This window comes from Columba livia, chromosome 10 (genome assembly GCF_036013475.1).
Source record: "Columba livia isolate bColLiv1 breed racing homer chromosome 10, bColLiv1.pat.W.v2, whole genome shotgun sequence".
Taxonomy (NCBI): Eukaryota; Metazoa; Chordata; class Aves; order Columbiformes; family Columbidae; genus Columba; species Columba livia.
Genome location: NC_088611.1, coordinates 14117910 through 14136834, shown reverse-complemented (window position 1 = coordinate 14136834; position 18925 = coordinate 14117910). Strand labels below are relative to the sequence as shown.

The following is an 18925-nucleotide window of genomic DNA, read 5'->3' as shown; positions in this document are numbered from 1 at the left end:
AAAATTGTGAACTAATATATCTGGGGAAAAGAAATATTCAAGTATTAATGCTGGAAAATTGCTAGCTGCTATAGTAGGGACGAAAAAAATAGGAAAGTGATGGCATTTTCTCAAAAAGCAGGAGGTAATAGTCTCTTTCCTTGTTGAGAACACTGCTGGAAAGCACAGAGCCCCATTTCAATTAGATACGGCATTCCTTTTCCACTCTCAGACTGTTGGCTAGATTTTCTATTACATAGCATCTGTCTCTGTTTCTATCTATCCCTTGTTTTTAATTCCTTGTCTATCTCCATAGTGCCTATGTGCCTAAGCAGTAGTAGATAACTGCTTGTGTATCTGGTAGTTAATACACTGATACACAAATATTTTTGAAATTTTATTAACTCATGTTGGTTGTCCATGTTTTAGTTAACTCCACTGAAGAGCGGGCTGGAGACAAATGCTGGGTTGGGAAAAAAGAGCAGATTTCCCCTCTTAAATGGAAATAATAATACTTATCAACTTAAGAATGCAGAATTTTTATCACTGTTAGTGAAAATGTTATTGTTATATAGTGGAATCTTAAAAACATCTGTACCAGTGATGTCAATGATGCAGAGAAGAGCTATAGGCATAATTAAGGTGATGGAGGCAGGCTTATGAAGAAAGATGAAGAGAAGCAGCAAATGCACAGCTTGGCTTAGTGGTGATAATGATGATGGGGGATGTGGTGACCATCTGAAACGTTTCTGACATCTGTAGACATAGAACAGGGAATAGTTGTGTTCAGTTGGTCATAGCATTACAATTAGCATTAATGAGGAAAACTGAGCAAAAGAAAACACAGAACATTTTTTTGCTGTTCAGCCCAATGGTAGATCACATTAAATGCTAAAATAGTATCTTCAAAGGATCCCCTGTTGTACCAGGAGAAGCCAAATTGCTTAAATAATGTGAAAATAAATAGACCAAGATGCTCATGAGTGTGCAGAGGGAAACATTTTGATACTGGGAAAGGACTGGGCAAGATGACCTCTTCTGCTTCTAATTTCCAACACACTATTAGAAAGAGTTAGCAGAGATGCCCTATATCTAGTTTGCATGAATTTCCTTAATAAAATAAAATTAAATTAAAGTAAATTAAATTAAAAAAAAATGTATATATATATATATATCTCCAAAATTATAAAAACTTCCAAGATAGGAAATTTAGGTAGCTGAACTGAGGGCTCAGAGCTTTGGGGTAGTTTGTCTGTTGGGGCTCACCAGGAGCTGCACACTCTGGTTGCACATGGACCCCATGAGATAGCAGTTAAACCTGAGCTATCTGAAGCAAAACATTTGGGGTTGAATTACATGATGTTTTCCCAACTAGCTCACAAGCGGACAAAGCTGGGCATGCATCAGGACAACTCTAAGAAGAAGTGAGGGTAGGACAATCATTTGTGTATGGTGCAGCAATTGGAACAGCATCTGCAGCTGCTTTTCCTTGGGAAGCTGCAGAACATGCATAATGACACATGCATATATATATATATTTTTTTTTTATTATTATTATTTTTTTTTTGCATGATTGCCTTGAAATATGTTCTTATATTCTTATTTTGGGCTAAAAGTTTATTTTATTTTTTTTTTAAAGTAAAATGGCAGCTTCATGATCATAAGAAATACAGAAATACAGTTCAAGTAATTTCCAATTTTCTTTTGTGTCTGAGCTTCAGATTTCAAGATACTTTCCCATTTTTGATGAGGATATGAGTATATCATAACATTTCATGGCTGTAGCACTGTATAGGAAAGAAATTAGAAATCATTAGGTAAAAGTAGTTGAGTTACAGGAATTATAATCTCCCCGAGACAAAGATTTTTTTTCTTGAATGGAAATTTATTGATGTTTGACATTTTAATTAAAAAGAAAAAAATCTGTTTAAAAAGCAATTTTAATTACAAAAAGCCTACTCCAAATTCTCAGAGATAGTGTTTGGATGAATACTGATCGTTACCAAGGGTAAACAGGAGAGAGAAAAAGAAATGCATCTTCTGTTGGGCTGCTTTGGTTCTGCTAAATACAGAACTCCCTCACACTGCTACTGTTTAACTAATAAAAATAAATTAATATTAATTTCAAGCCAATGCTGTAATGTATCACACATTGCTTTCGAAGTAGGAAATTATTTGCTCACTAGACTTCATGTAATTTCAGTCAAGTATGCAGCCTTTTCATTCACATTATAAGGGAACAGAGTGAACTGAATTGCATGTGTATCAGAGAAGCAGCACAAATCTGAGCAGGAGCCGGATGATCAGTTATTAGGAGGTAGTACTGCATTGTGTAGTTCACCAAGAGCTGAGAGAGAAGAGAAAGAAATTGTCAAAGAGAGAAACATTCAATACAGTTACAAAAAAGGTAAAAATAGAGAGAGAGGGGAACCAGAATAAATCATGGTTAGAATTGTACACTGAGAGCTGGAGCGGAAAGACCGAGCAAATCAAGGTGACAGGAAATAAAGTGTTGCTCATCAATAGAAACAGGGAGGAGAGAGACATCAAAACATGGAGACTCATGCAAAAAAAATGCAACTCGGGGTAGTGACTATGGGAAAATGTAGGGGAAAGGAGGTTTAGGGAATGTTTGATGTAATTTGGAGAAAGAGAAAATCAGTCAGACTTTTTTGAGATGAATGCCATGGAAATAAAACACAAGAAAATAAGAGGAATCAAAAGTTCATGAAATAAAATATTGCCACTGTCCTCTCCCTTAAAATTTTGGTGAGCAGTTGGTAACCATCCTTCCACTAAGGCTTCCCATAGAAGTGACCACAATGAAGAGTTAAATTTTGAGAAGAGTAATTCTGAATCACATGTCATCCTCTGTTTCCCTCTCTCTTCCTCAGATGTAGTTTGGTTCTGACCAGTAGTAAAACAGCTTAATCATTCCTAGGTCTGGATGAAATAGATTATTTTGAGAGATAATTTTTTAATCCGTTAATTTGTAACCACAGTATAGCAGTCTGAAAATTAAAATATTGCTGTTCTTACATCCAATCTGTAACATTTACTGAAGTGTTTGACAGTGCTTGAAGCTAAATAAGGTTCAGTAATGAGTCTTCTATAAATTCCTTAGGCTCAGGTTCTTCTGCTATGGATAATGTATGCAGTGTAAAATGCTTCCCATGCAAAAACAACTGATTGCTTCTGTTCCTTTGATTCCATTCTCTGTCCTTCTGTACTATTGTGCAGTCAGTTCCTGGCAAAGGTATAATTTTCTGCTCAAATATAGGACCAGATGCTGATGGTCACGGTGTGAATGACTCCAGGAATATATGGGGTGGGATAACGTGCACGCTTGTTCATTGAAAAATGACTGAGAAATGATTTCTTAACATTGCTTGGCTGTAGCAGAGCACAGAATTTACTGCTGCTGCTCATGGCACACTGCACCTGTACAGTGACATTTTCATTACATATGCTGTAACTCACGGTCCTTTGTTTTCCTTTTTGTGGATTTTGTAACACATGGTCAAACCCATTGAGGAAAATGTTACTGCCACCATAGCAAGTCAGCCCATCTGTAAGAGCTTCCATTCAAAACTTCTTCACTTTGATCCCACCCTAACATCTCTGTTTTATATATTGGCCAAATTCTTTTAGTCCTGTTCCTCCTTGTTATTTTGTTTATTGCCATTCTTTGGAAGATTAATGCAACTTCTGCACTGGGTATAATTCTCAATATCAGTCTGTCTATATTATCTCTGCAATCCTAGCTCTTCATCACTGCACATTCTTTATGGATCACATTACTTTCACCATCCCTTATCTAACTACTTCATAAAAACCACCTCACACATCTATAAAACATGACAAGAGCATTACCATGAACTATGTTACTCTATTCAGTAAACACATCATAGACTCTCCATAGGCTGATCACCCTAGTGGATAAAGATATCTGGGGACAAATTTATCTGCAGCAATCAAATCAAAAGATAAACTGTATAGAACAGCATTGTTCTGCTTTTCCACAAGAGTTTAAGATCCCTGCATCATTTTGTCTCAACTGAAAGCCTGGGTTTTAAATTGGTTATTGCTGATCTTCTTTGTTATCAGTGGATTTATTTAATTAACATTTAACAGAAATCCTAAACATGTGAGGTTTTCATGTATCATATGAAACAATAAAGGATATGTTATGAGTGTGATAAGCAACTTTGGGTCTCTTTAGAGGTTGATGGGAAAGGTAATATAGTTTTCCAATTTGGAGAGTAGATTTAAGATAAATACATTTAATAAAAGGATTAGGTAGTTTTAGAGATCTGGAAACATCAAGGTGCTCAGGCAAAGCCTGTTGGGCAAGAGCAAGACTCTGTCAGGATGAAACGGCGCTAGCATGGTTGACGTAGAATAATTTCTAAATCCTTTCTTAGTAACTACTTCTCATGCACACTTCTATATTCATTTCTCATCAGCAGCTATGACTAAATCACATATTTCTTATCAGTCTGATTATTTCACCTGAAAACAGAGTTATCTTTCTTCCATTTTGTGCCTTTTCTAAGACTCATACTAATTTAACCATTTTTTGGATGCCTTTTGCTGGCAGAAGTTAGAAGAACAACATTTTGAGGCCCCAAGAACAAGATTCTGTGGTTCGCCCAAATTTTGTACTTAGGATATTTTCAGGCCTAATTGCAATTGGTATTTTTGCTGTGGTCTGGCAAGAAACCAGAGATGCCAATATTGAAAATGTTGGTTTCTGTTTAGCAGCAGAAATGTTCATTTCTCCACAGCTTTGTTACCTAGAGAATTTGTTCTTGGAAAGAATTGTGCAGCTGCAGAGCAATGATCAGAATAGCACAGTAGGTCTTTTTAATCTCTGGTTTTATCTCGCTGCCTGTAGTTTAAGTTATAGCAGAAGCACTGCTTCAAGGCAGGCATATTACATCTATTTTGCCCAAACTGTTTTATTTTATCCTCTCTGAAAAATTTAATATTAAATGTTCCAAACCACCCAAGTGACTAAGGGCAAGATTTTTTAAAAGTTTCTTCTAGATTTTATGCTCAGCCTTACTAAGCCTACATCATTTAGACCAAGGAGTCCCATTTACAAGTGATATAGACCTTTAGGAGAGTCATAACTCACTGAAAATCAATGAAACTTAGGTTCATAATGCCTATTACTTTTTGATATGGAGCTTAAGTTATTTCTCAGAAATAACATTCTTATATTTCTGCATTTTCAAAGTCTTTTCTCTTCATATACATGCACTCAAAGGTTCTTAGGGAGCTGGTGGGTGTGCTCGCTAAAGCACTTTCAATCATTTGTCAGCAGTCCTGGCTAACTGGGAAGGTCCTGGTTGACTGGAGGTTGGCAAATGTGATGCCCATCTAGGAAGGTCCGTAAGGAGGATCTGGGGAACTACTGGGTTGTCAGTCTGACCTTGGTGCCAGGGAAGGTCATGTAACAGAAGGTCTTGAGTGCCATCACATTTCACATACAGGACAACCAGGTGATCAGGACCAGTCAGCATGGATTTATGAAAGGCAGGTCCTGCTTGACTGACCTGATCTCCTTCTATGACAAGGCAACCCACCCAGTGGATGAAGGAAAGGCTGTGGATATTGTGCACCTAGACTTTAGTAAAGCCTTTGACATCGTTTCCCACAACGTTCTTCTAGAGAAAATGGCTGCTTATGGGTTGGATGGGCATACTCTTCACTGGGTAAAGAACTGGCTGGATGTCCAGGCCAAAAGAGTTGCGGTGAATGGAGTCAAATCTGGTTGGTGGCCAGTCACAAGTGGTGCTCCCCAGGGCTCAGTATTGGGGCCAGTTCTGTTTAATACCTTTGTCAACAATCTGAACAAGGGGATTGAGTGCACCCTCAGTAAGTTTCCTGACAACACCAAGTTGGGTGGGACTGCTGATATACGTGAGGGTAGGAAGGCTCTACAGAGGAATCTGGACCAGCTGGATCGATGGGTTGAGACCAATTGTAAAAAGTTCAACAAGGCCAAGTGCCAGGTCCTGCACTTGTGTCACAACAACCCCATGCAATGCTACAGGCTTGTGGAAGAGTGGCTGGAAAGTTGCCCAGTGGAAAAGAACTTGGAGGTGTTGGTCAAAAGCAGCTGAATATAAGCCAGCAGTGTGCCCAGGTGGCCAAGAAAGCCAACAGCATCCTGGCTTGATCAGCAATACTGTAGCCAGCAGGACCAGGGCAGTGATCATCTGTTTGTACTCAGTACTGCTGAGGCTGCACCTCGAACTCTGTGTTCAGTTTTGGGCCCCTCACTACAGGAAAGACCTTGAGGTGCCGGAGCGAGTTCAGAGAAGGGCAACAAAGCTGGTGAAGGGTCTGGAGCACACATCTTATGAGGAGTGGCTGAGGTAGCTGGGGTTGTTTAGTCTGGATAAAAGGAGGTCGAGGGGAGACCTTCTCATGGTCTACAACTACCTGAAAGGAGGTTGTAGCATGGAGGGTGTTGGTCTCTTGTCCCAAGAAGCAAGTGATAGGATGAGAGGAAACGGCCTCAGGTTGCTCCAGGAGAGATTTAGATTGGATATTAGGAAAATTTTCTTCCTGAGAAGGGTTGTTAAGCACTGGAACAGGTTGCCCAGGAAAGCTGTTGAATCACCATCCCTGGAGTTATTTTAAAGATGTGCAGAAGTGGTGCTTTGGGACATGGTTTGGTGAGGGACTTGACAGTGTGCTGTTAATGGTTGGACCTGATGATCTTAAAGGTCTTTTCCAACCAAAACTATTCTATGATCCTATGATCTCTTAATGGCATTCTAGAGCTGTGAATCGCACCAAAACTTCTAATTTATAACCTTCATTTCTCAAAGTGGCTGTAAATTGATATCTCTTTAAAGTAAAAAAATCTCATTAAAAGACTGAAGATCCCCACTATGAGAACATTGGATTCTTGGCTGCCTCATGAGTTACATATCTGCTTTTTGTAGTTCATCAATACAAGAATGCTAATAGTACTTATTACAATTCACTTTCAATACTCCCTGTGACAAAAAAGCAATCAAACGTATGGGGTATGTGTATGGTTCTCTGCAGGCAGCTCTGCCTGATTGCTTTCACTCTGCTGTTTATCAGGGACAGCATACACACACAATAGGTGGGATTTTCTCATAAACTGTCATTTTTTGTGTATATGTATAGTGTATGTATGCATACAAAATCATAATTAAAACTACCCATAGCTTTTCTTCCCTAATCGTTAGAAGCAAATTCCTCATCAGCATTCCTCTCCAGCCCCTTTTGCCCTGTTGTCCTCTTGAATTCTCCAGCCGACACTGGTTATTGCACTGCCATTTGAGATGCAATGTGCCAGAGGCAGTAGCTGCTTAGAATACTGCCTTGTTTTTCTGGATACCATTTTTCCTTTGATTCATCTTTAAGAATTTTTTTTAAATATGCATAAGAATAAGGTCCTGTGCAAATTTCTCAGGAGATCAATTTGCAAGGCTCTTTAGTAGAAAGACCTATTCTCTAGTGTGTATATTGGTTTGATATGGAAATCTATAAGCCTGCCCTAGATCCACCCACATCTCATATAGTGGTGCGCTCTGGGTTTTCTGTGTGAATTCAAGAGCAGAATCTGTGCCATTTCCTCTTTACAAAAAATACTTATTTTTACTTTCTGTGAATAAACCAGTTTTTGAGAATCAGAGTCTATTCTGGGTGTAAGAATCTGTAAATCTCGCAGATAAAAACCTCCTGTGGCTGATGGCAGAGAGCATTAGTAGAAAATTGTAAAAGACTACAGATCCATGTGCTAATTAGAGCTTTCCATATCCCTGATTCCTCTATTATACTGAATGGGAAATAAAATACAAATGAAAAAATGAAAGAATTGGTATTCAAATGAAATATTAACATTCTGATGAACAAAATATTTTAAAGATATTATTTTCCTCTAGAAATACTTTTATTATGTATTTCTTTAAAAAAGTTTGATTTCATGGAAATGAAATTTTCTGTCGAAATCACTTTTAGAAGATTAGCTTATAGCACTGTAAATAACTAGAGATGCCTCTGCTAAAGCACATTGTCCCTCTTAAATTTGAATTCTGACTCCAGAATCTATCAAAACTTTGGGTTAGTATGAAATTAAATTCCAGCTGTAGTTGACCTGCTTTGTCTAGCAGTTCTTCTCCAACACAAACCAAGACAATAACATTCCTGGTCTTACTGGAAACAGGGTCTTTGTATTGGTGACACAGGAACAGGGGCTTGCACTGGACCGGGTTATTGCACCACCCACCAGGAAAGAGTCCCATGGGCTCTCAGCTGAGCTGGAGCTCCACGCGTTCTCTTTTAAGTGACCTAAACATCAAAAGAAGCTCAGTAGGAGTTCAAAATAAACCACAAGGTGCAAATCTACAGGAAACCCAAGTTTTGCTAGCTAAACTCCTCATGGAACTAGTTGTTCTGGTCTTTTGTAAACATTATTTAGAGGAGGTTCCCTGTGTCTCCAGAACCCTTCCATAGCAACAAGATTTGAGAAAGTAGTATTCCAACCTTAAACTTAATGACCCACTGCAGGAGTTGCTTATGTTGCTGCAGTTGCAATGAAAATACTGAATATTAATGAACATATAAATATAAGTCTAGGAAACAGACCACTGCAGTCTGTTCTGGTACACTGGGCAAAAGAAATCCAGTATATAACCAGGAGGCTTATGGAGCATGTGCAGTGTGTTACAAATTCCCATGGTGGTTATTGTTACTCCATATATAATGAGTAAACCATGAATCTGTTTGTATCAGTTATCATAATGGTAAGGAATTAACTATGGCTTAATGCTAACTTTTTATACTTGGGTCCATTTTTTGATGGTACCTTTGTGCCACTTAAAGTTCATGGGCAAATTCAGCTATTTTGTAAAGTCATTGTGACTGATGGTACTCTGGCAGCTGAGGTGCAGTTAGTCTTGGCCTTATAAAAATGAGTAAAAACACTAAGACCCATCTGAATTCTCTGCAGCGTTGTCACTCTCCCTGCACAGAAATGCACACTCCTCTGTGTGCACACACACATCCTGTAGGCTTGATCCTTTTCCTTCTGGAGGAGATACAGAGTGTCATTGGATTATATGTAAACCAAAAATTTGAGTGTAATTGTGCTGTGGCTATGAGGAGTCTTTTATTTTTTCACTTGTGAAGTGGCTCATGGAGTAGCATGGGACTTTGTTTTTCCATCTGTTACATATTTCTGTCAGAAGCAAAAATGTTATTTTGTAAGTAACATAGAAGTAGCTTATTATTTCTTAAAGTAAAGTATAGTATTTTCCCCTGAGCACAGTGTAGTCTGTAGTTCTGGCACATTAGCTGGCATAAACATTTTGATTAAAGCTTATGAATGTATTAATTACACCTGGGAAGTTTCCAAAGCTTATTCAAACTGCAGCCCCCAAATCTGAATTCTTCTTAGCAAATGTAAAAATAGCTATCACAGGATTGCGTTTTCTTTCTCTAGGATGTTTGAATAAAGGCATGAGGTGGTAAGGGGGCACATTTTTTTTACCCATTAGTTCATGTAGGTACTTTTTCAGAAAATCTTCATGTGTCTGATGAATTTTTTTACTGTCATGTCGTTAAACACTTTCTTGAAGTCTAAAGAATTTCAATTCTGTTTAAAGTTTTCTGTGATCTCTCAGGTCTAGCATCATCAGCATATACTTAAGCCTTTATCACAATAACATCACTGGGTATATGACCCCAAACAGAATGACAACACTGGAACAGAGTCTGTCTAGCTGAGATTGTATAAATAAGCAGAGCTAGGAAAAACAACAATATTTCTAATGAACTCTCTGGAAATGTTGATAGAATTGGTCCATATGATTTTCTTTGCTCATATTCCCAAGGTGGGTTGCTTACGGTGCAACAGAAGACAGAATTTGACCAGCAAAGCCTATAAAGTTGTTTGGTTATCACTATTTTTTGTGAGTAACATGAGCAAGTACTTACAACAACCTTCAACTGGATTAGGTTGTCTGGTGCATTGATGATGAGATAGAATCAAATGTAATAGAGGATCTGAATTCTAAAATCACTGGGTGTATGACCCCCAAAAGAAAGGCGTATCTTATCTATCAACTGTCTGTGCCTCCGCCAAAAAACCCAAGAAGTCTCACCTAAGCGGTGCTTTGCTCATGCATTCATGCACACTTGCATTCATTATGACTGACCTGCCCTAGGAAAGTCCATTAAGTGGAACTCATTTCAAGCACAGATGGTCCTGAATAGCTTAATGTCTGCCTGGTGGCCAGAATAAGTGAATTCTTGATGGCCTTAGACTTCTGATCACATACATGCAGCCAAGGAGGAAATGAAAACATGTTTATCATTTTGATAAACAACATCTCTCATTGCTGCAGGATGCTCCATGTAACTCAGCAGAGTCAAATACTATTAAATTGTCATCACTGTCAAAGAGAGAACGTATAAGTTTTGCTACCTGAGTCCTAGTTAATGACTTCCACAATGTATAACGCAAATCAGCACTACTGTTTGCCTTTTATGTGTTTGTTTACTGATAAATTCAGGCTTGGCTAGAACACAGAGGTGAGTTATAATTTTGAAGTGCAAAATATGCTTTTATTATTACATCTCAGCTAGAGATATAAAAAACAGAGATGACTAGAAGATGGCTTTTTGGCTTCTGCCAGGCATGCACTCAGACCCTATAGATTATTAGATATTTTAAATCACAGCCACCCAGAGTAGGTTCTTACTTATGATAAAATATTTTACTCTGCGGTGTGTAAGCTCAAGGTGGCTTTATAACAGAAATAAATATGAAAATAGTTTCAGGAGCTTAGTGTCCTCCAATTAGAACTAAACTATTTGCAGGAGTTACAAACAGATGTCCCTGTTTTACAGTAACAATGATAGGTAATTTCTACAGTTCCATATTTTAAGCCTATCCAGAGCAAAGACTCCCAAAAGGCTAGGAAATATGAGCAGAATCATCACGCTACAGATAGTTGCCATCTTCAACAACTCAGAGTCCTTCCCAGCAGCCAGTTCTGTCCCCCTTGCTTCGATAGGCATCCCATTTCCTTCGTGCAAAGTTCATCAGCTGTTCTTACTGTCACATCCTGCTAATGTCTGGTGTGAGGATGATATAAGTCATGTTAGGACATTTTCATTTACCTCAGAAGCTTCTTGAAGAAACAGCAAAGATATTCCTAATTTACAAGTTCCCATTTCATTTTTAATCTTTTTTTTTCCTATTTTCTTGGGGCAGGAAAGTATCTAAAACAAACAAACAAACAAAAAGGCAGTATTTTTCTTACCAGATGGATACAACAGCCACTTCATGAAATGTAACTGTCAGCAAAAGATTCAGAAGACACTTACTTAGAGGATTTTAAGACTCTTCCCTCTCCTTTTAAGACCAATAGCAATTCCCCTATTGACTTGAAAGAATTGGATGAGGTTGTTATTGTGGAAACAAAGCCAGAAGCTGCCTAAGCTCAATAGACCATAAACTTCCCCCAAAAAAGACACTTCTGTTCTTTGTGACAAGGATTTAAACTTTTGCTACACTCACAGCCTACTGGGTCAATAATTCACATTTTTTCAGGACTCCCAGCACTGTAACATTTTACCAAGTCTTCCTGTAATCTAGAAACACCACTGAGAAAAAATCACTGATTCGGGAGCAGAAGTCCTCAGATTTTGGTATTATAGCATTTCTTTGTGCCCTCTCCTGCTCCTTCTGTCCTCCAAAAAAAGAGAAAGTTGGGAAAAAAAATGCAGACTGAAGAGATACTTTGCATACACATCTGAACATGTTAAAATGTTTTCAGTGGAAAATGAAGACTGGTTCATGTTCCTCTACCTGCTCTAACTTCTTCATTTGTACAGCTGAAATAGAGATTTAAGTTGAATGTGTATCCCTCCCCAATGTATTTGTGGTATATGTATTTGTCTGACTAAAGTAAAGAGGAGTGTGTTTTTTCATTTATGTGTTTTCCTACTATCACTGTGGCTATTTGTTTTTGTCTGAGTTCCACTGTCTATTCCCATTTCATATATGGCTTTTAAAAAGTCTAACATGTATATGCATGGTTGCTAAAATATATACTGGGTGTGTAACATGCATAACTTTCTCCATGTGAGATGGATTTTTTCTTCTATGTCAGAACTGGGAAGGGTCTTTTATTGTTATTATTCTTATTAGTCACATTACAGTTACAGTCCATGCAGATAAAAGTTCCAATTAATATACTTAACTCTCTAGTGGTAAAAAAAAAAGTGTTTTTTCATTGCTGTTAGTGTTTCGTTATGTTTTGCCATTCCTAAATAACTATACACTCTGAGTTAAATCCTTTATTACTGCAGCAACTTGAGCTTCCACATAACAATTAAAGGTGTTAAAAAGCTCATACACCACAACCCATTATTTTGAATAGATAACTATGCAAGACTATGTCATGTTGTTATTAGTACTCATACAGCAAATTAATAGAGAAAATTAAGCATTTAGCTTATTCACAGATATTTACCATACAGTCTATGTAGTCTAAATTTAGAAATGCTTAATACTGTGTATATTATCTTTACTGTTGCAGTTGCAATCAATAAAATCACAAATATTTCTTCTCTTAGGGTATACCCATAAGATGAATTAAACCAATGAGAATATTTTCATTGCTTTCAATATGATTTTGATGGGACAACATGGAGTTTACCTGAAGAATTACTTCATAGAAAAATACAAGTATTTGGAGCTGAGTTGATTGTCACAATTCCTCTTACTTCTAAGAGACACTTAAAAGACCATTTATCAGATGATGGGTTTCTGAATTGTTGCTCTTCCATGGCACCTATTGGCTTTCAAAAAGCTTGTGTCAGCAGGCCAAAGGCACCTAATAACTAATACATCTAGCAGAATTTTTCTCCTGATGAGTTAAATATTTACTGCAGTGTTAGTCTTGTTTCATGCTTGCAAACTCATCAATGCTTGACCCCATGACCAGGCAACCTAAGCCCATTTATCCTAATGGACATTCACAGGCTTTCATCCACTGACTCACCCTGGAAGGTCAATGGTTTTAAAATTTAATATTATGAAACATTACCACACTTTGTGGCATCCCTGTTCATTGGTAGTTGTGGTACCACTTAATACTGTGAGTACACCTGATAGCACACCACCGTATGACTGTAACTATATATGTTCAAGGGAGACTCCTCCCTGACCATCTACCCCAGTGCTTGGCTACAGAAATACCACATTTGTAGAATTACCAGGTAACAAGACTTACTCCTGAGCAGTGAGATGCTACTGGACTGACCAACCTCTTCCAAAATCCCTCTGTTCACAGACAGACATGGATCAGCATCTCCAAACTGCTTATTCTCCTACCTGGCTGCAGGGTTACTGTAGTGTTCAAAAGCTCCCAAAGTTGTTTCAAAAAGCCTGAAAACCAAAGATAGGAATAGTGCTTTTTGTGCTATAATAAAAGCAATGTACAGTTAGCATTTCATAGTGGCATAAAGTAATAATGCTTTTCTATAATAGCAAGCCTTCTTACACATCCTGCTCTTTAGTAGGCTGTACACAATGTTTTGAACTAAGTTTAAACAAATCCTGCCAAATTTATGCTGCAATTTCATAAAGTGGCCAAATATCTGTGGGGAACAGACTGGTGCTGTTAAATACTCGGTGATTATGAGCTAAATAGAATCTGAACTGAGGAAGTGAGAAATTACTTGGGCAGTGCATTAGCCCACTGTGGTGTCTCATCTCCTTGCACTGCATTGCTGAGGTGAAGGGGAAAAATACACTTGATGCTTCATTTCTGTACATAGCATATGCCACAAACACCAAGTATTCATAAACCCTAAGCCACTGTCTGTCTGTCGATCACTCCTTTGTGTTCTCCACCTAATCAAACTATTGCAAGCGTTCATAAAGAACAATTAGGGAGAAGACTAATTAAGCCTGGTGGTCTTGCACACAAAGGGAAGGTTTCCTGCCCTTAAAACTGCCAATTTAGTGAGTGGGGTAGCAAAGGTAAGTGCTGCTGGACCATCCTGTAATTTGAAGAGGCTGATTGTCACTCCCTAAGGGCTGAATACTAGCATAGAATCAAAGATTTGGAGAAAAAGCTTATTTATAGATGGATTCCCTTAGTCCTCATCCTTGTGCAAGAAAGTATTTGGAGGAAGAGGTCTCCAATATTACAAGCATAAAATCAGCCAACAGTTGTTGCACATTTGCTGCAGTGTGTTACCTACATTTCTTCAGGGCCAGATCATGACACAGTCATTTTTCAGGCCAAAAATTCTGCTGACATCAGAGAAGCTTCTAATATAAGATGGGCAAGCTATATCTACTGTACAGGGACATTTATCTGCATTTCCTATTAAAACTGAAGTATAGCAGCACCCAGCTTAGTCAGGAGACACGCAATGGGAGAAATAATGCTGTAATCCCACCTGTACAGACGTACTGACAGGAGCATGCCTGGGTGCTTTGACTAGCTACTGCTGCTCTTCCTAATCAGAGTGTCAGTGTTCTCTTTTTCATTTTTTTTCTTTCTTCTTTTTTTTTTGCCAGAAGGAGGAACGTGTGAAGTTATAGCAGCACACAGATGCTGTAATAAGAATCGAATTGAAGAAAGATCACAAACAGTAAAATGTTCCTGTCTACCTGGGAAAGTGGCTGGGACTACAAGAAACAGACCTTCTTGTGTTGATGGCAAGTAGCTCCTCCTGTGTATATGTCTCTGTTTGTGTATCATCCAATAAATAGCTTTAAATCTATAGATTATGCATAGGAACTTTGTTGTATTCTCTATTTAACAAAACAGAAAAGTCTGTAACTAGAAGAATGCATTTACACCGTGTCGCCTGGTACTTTAGTGCGTTAATCTTTGCACGTGGGTCACATTCAGATTTACTCACAAAAATGAGAGTACAGCATTCAGTACAGGATAAGTATAACAGATTCTGTGGTAATATCAAGCTCTTAATAAATAACAGGACAACATTTTCTTTGAGTCACTTCACAGGGTCCCCCATTTGCCACATTAGTTTTAGTTCATAAATATGTCAAAGGACAGTGGTGATTCATTTTGATTTGATTAGCCATTTCAAAAGTCAGTGGCAAAAAAATACAAGTAAATGAATCCTGATAAAAAGATTAAAAGATGAATCTTTGTCTCTTGAAATCACCGGTATTGTTTCTTGTCATGGGCATTTATTTGCTGAAGGAAAACCACCATGTTATTTGTGTCTGGGTTTCATATCAGGTTTAGTTCCACAGGGTGTGTTTCTCTCTGGGGCTCCCCTGCCAGCACTTCAGGGTGAAACTACAGTAATTGGGAAGAAAGCCATGGCTTGGAAGTCCTTAGCAAAATGTGAATCTCATAAGAAGATGGGAAGTGGCACTGATCCTGTTAGTTACCCTTCCCAAACAAGCCACTCCATGTTATAAAATTCCTCTGTGCAGCAGCCTTGTGAAACAGAATATCTCATAAAAGTTCCCCACTGCTTTTTGTGGTAAATGTTTTGTGCCATATTTTCTACCACCCCACCCTTCAAAGAGCCAGAGGGCATTTGGTTGGAGTTGAGGTGGGTTCTGTCCTGGGCTCTCCTCATCCTTAGTGTGGCTGGATGTCCAGGGGTGGTGGCACACCTGCATTTTTTGGAAGCACCCAGCATTTCCTCTTTGAGTCTGTTGTTTGGCATTCAGCTTCCCTGTGAGCAAGTGAGAGGGGGAAGATGTACAAGCAAACATTGGGAAAAATTGATTCTTCTGGGCAACTTTCCTCAATGGCATGCTGCAAAGGCACTGGCAAAGGAGCAGGGGCCAGTCCAGTTGTAGCCGAAATTTAGACAGGAGTACTTGTGGGTGTTGTGGATTATGTAGACAAAGCTCAAAAGCTTGCACATTCTGCAATAAAAATATGAGAGATTGGGTTTGCCTTGGAGGAGGAGAACCTCATGTTTCCTCAGCAAGTGTTTGTGGTGCGTATGTATCAGGTTCATTTATTAAAGATAGAAGGAAAATGTTTTATTATTATGCTTTCAAATTTTTACATTATGAGGCAGTAGTTCATAGCTTGTTACAGTGGGAATGCGATTTAGCTTCTGAACTGATCACTAAAAACAAGCTATGAATGCACCTGTGAGTGATTATGCTTTAATCTACATTCTGTCATTCCGTTATTGCTTAATTATCCTGAAAAAAATTAGCCTTTATTTTCTGTTAAGCACACTCATAAAACTGTAGGTGAAACCTACAGATGGTCTTAACCAAAGATCAGCTGTAGAAGCCTTAAAGAATTTAATATTCTTCAGTAGGTCATGAAAAACAGAGACATTGTGTAGACAGACACCATTAATTCAGATCTTATAATTCTCTTCAGAGAAGAGGAGCTCAAAGAATGATGTGCTAAGAAAAAAAAGTTGGGTGCAGGTGTGGACTGGAGCCTAATTGCTCTGTCAGGATTACAATAAAAAGAAATGTTATTGTCTGGAATTTTGAAAAGAGTAAGGATAAAACAATGGCCAATATAAAAGTGCAAAGTTAGTCCCATTGAAGTCACTGGTAAGACTCACAGTGACTTCAAAGCCAGCAAATGTGAACTACAAAGAAATGTCTTCCCTTTTCAAGTTTAGTTGTTGTAGTCAGCCCATAGCTTCTTTTGTAGATGGTTGGTGAACGGTTCAAAAGCCCAATATGCTCCTCGTAAAAATTAACAGAAGGGACATTTTCTTTGGCCTTTGTTTTATCCCAGACTTTGCTTTGTGACTCCTCATAAAAATTAACAGAAGGGGCATTTTTATGGCCTTTGTTTTATACCAGATTTGCTTTGTGACTTTTGATACACTGACCTGTTTTAAGTCAAAACTTTGACCTATTTAGTGGTTCTGTTCTTGCTAATGCAAACTCCCAAACTTCCCATAGGAGTCCCATTAATGTCAATACCTTAGTTCACACAAAGATTTGGGATTTGTTATTTCTTTTGTACATGAGGACATTTCAATAGGTCATCTGCAACTTTTTGCCTTCTTTACCTACCATACTGAAACAATTAAGACCATTTAATCTCACACTGGGTTTTATACTGCATACAATTTCAAGCCATAATCTATCATTAAGAAAGCTTGCTTGGAACCATTACTTAAAAGTCCGTGGATGTTCAGGTACAGCAGTATACTCACAGCCAAACAGACTGATCACCTTTGAAAGGTGACAAGGGCTGGGAGATGCCACATTAGCAGTTTGACTCCCATCTGTGGTTGATGATTGCCTCGAGCCAGCTCCACCTGATGGCTGTTTAGTAGTGCATATAAAACAAGCTGAACTTCAGCTCTGCTCTGTTTATACTATTGGCCAAACTGTGCGTTAATGGGATTGTAATCAAGCTTTTGGTGTTTCTCAGTCCAGTTTCATCAGAAAACACCTCATCAAGGCTGATGCTTTGACAATTTGAGTTCATGTTACAGAGGAGAGATTGCATTGCCTTCCACTCCTACCAGCCATTGCTCCAGGACACAACTGGGCTGCATGGAGAGGTAGATTTATTTTCTGTTTAAGAGAGAATACAATTATACGTAGGAGTTATCTTAACCTTTTTAATAAGTATCCAGGGTGATAAATAGTCCTTTTGTCCTCTTGCTCTGAGGTCTCATCATAGGCAGCACACCATCATTGTACATAGGATGCTCCTATGCAATCATCCTCCTGAATGAGCTGAAATTCAGACTGAGAATGTGGGGGTTTTGTGCTGTGAAGAGCAGGATGTTGCCATGTATTCCCAAGCATCGCTTCATGCCGACTCCAGCAAACTTTTTCGTTGGGGCCTCATCTTAAAAAAGTATGGTGAGGCCAGGCTGTGACAGCTTCTGAAGTTATAAGTTATTCCTTGCTGCTTATTCAACAGACACTGTCCTAAAACCTGCCTCAATCACCAATGAATTATGTAGTATCAACAGTGAGAGCAAAACAAAAGCCAAATCTTGTCATGAAACAGAGATGCCAGTTTCTGTTTCTTTACCTCTTCTGTTGCACATTTACTTTCATGATTCAAGGTCTTTTTTTCTTTTTTTGAAGGATGGTTTGAATGCTCCCTTCACTCTGTACAATTTATCTTGCATGTCACTTGGCCATAGCACATACCACAGGCAACAGTCTGTTCAGCTCTCTGTCATGGCTGTTATTATTTTCTCCATTTCCCCTCATACCTCTCCAGAGCAAGTCCTAAATGGATTTACTTCATTTGCGTTACAGCAGCTTGAGAATGCCCCTTTATTTTGGGCAAAGAAGTGTCTAGCACGGCCGGGGAGTCCCCAACCCTCTGCCTCCAGGAGATCCGTGCAGCTTTGAGTGCTCCTACCCTATGCTGCAGCAATGCTGTTGGACACACCAGGTATATCCACCATCTGAAGGTACCAGAGCAAACCCCTGACCTACCATCCTGCCCGCACACTTCAGAGATGGCCAGGGTCAGCACAGGGCTTGAGTTTGCAGCTCAGACAGGCATGCAGACCCCCCTAGCTTCACGCTTTGATGGACCTACTCTCTCTCGTTTTTGTGTTACTGCAGGCATCTGTTGTGCGACGTGCTGGCTATTTCTGCAAGGGTTTCTTAGCCATGCTTCTGAATTCACACCTTTCCTCTCCACTATGCTCACAAACAGCTTGTCTTCCTTGTGTCAGAAGCCCATGAATTTTCCTCCTCCTGCAATAGGCTCTGTAGGCCTGTGAGGGCACTCAGCTGTCAGCACAAATAGCTGGGATTTGCCCCCTTGCTAGCTGACACATGGCTAGTACAATCTCTCCTGAGGGTTGAGGATTCATTTCTTTGTCTTTATAAACTGAATACTTCTTCTGGTACTGTGGTTATCCAAGAGAGATATTCCCAGTGATGTCCTTTAGAGCAATGCCTCTTGCATTCCTATTT

The 18925-nt window shown here is 38.8% G+C and overlaps 1 protein-coding gene across 5 annotated transcripts in view; it reads left to right on the top strand.

The window, feature by feature from the left end:
- TAFA1 (TAFA chemokine like family member 1) overlaps nucleotides 1-18925 on the top strand; it is a 258691-nt gene that overhangs the window by 196718 nt on the left and 43048 nt on the right. For all 5 annotated transcript variants that reach the window (XR_010475103.1, XR_010475102.1, XR_010475100.1 and 2 more), the window contains exon 3: nucleotides 14573-14713. Coding sequence is in view for 1 of the 5 variants with exons in the window: in XM_065075459.1 (XP_064931531.1) it covers nucleotides 14573-14713 (141 nt within the window). In the remaining 4 variants the exon portion in view is untranslated. The remainder of the gene's footprint in view (nucleotides 1-14572; nucleotides 14714-18925) is intronic.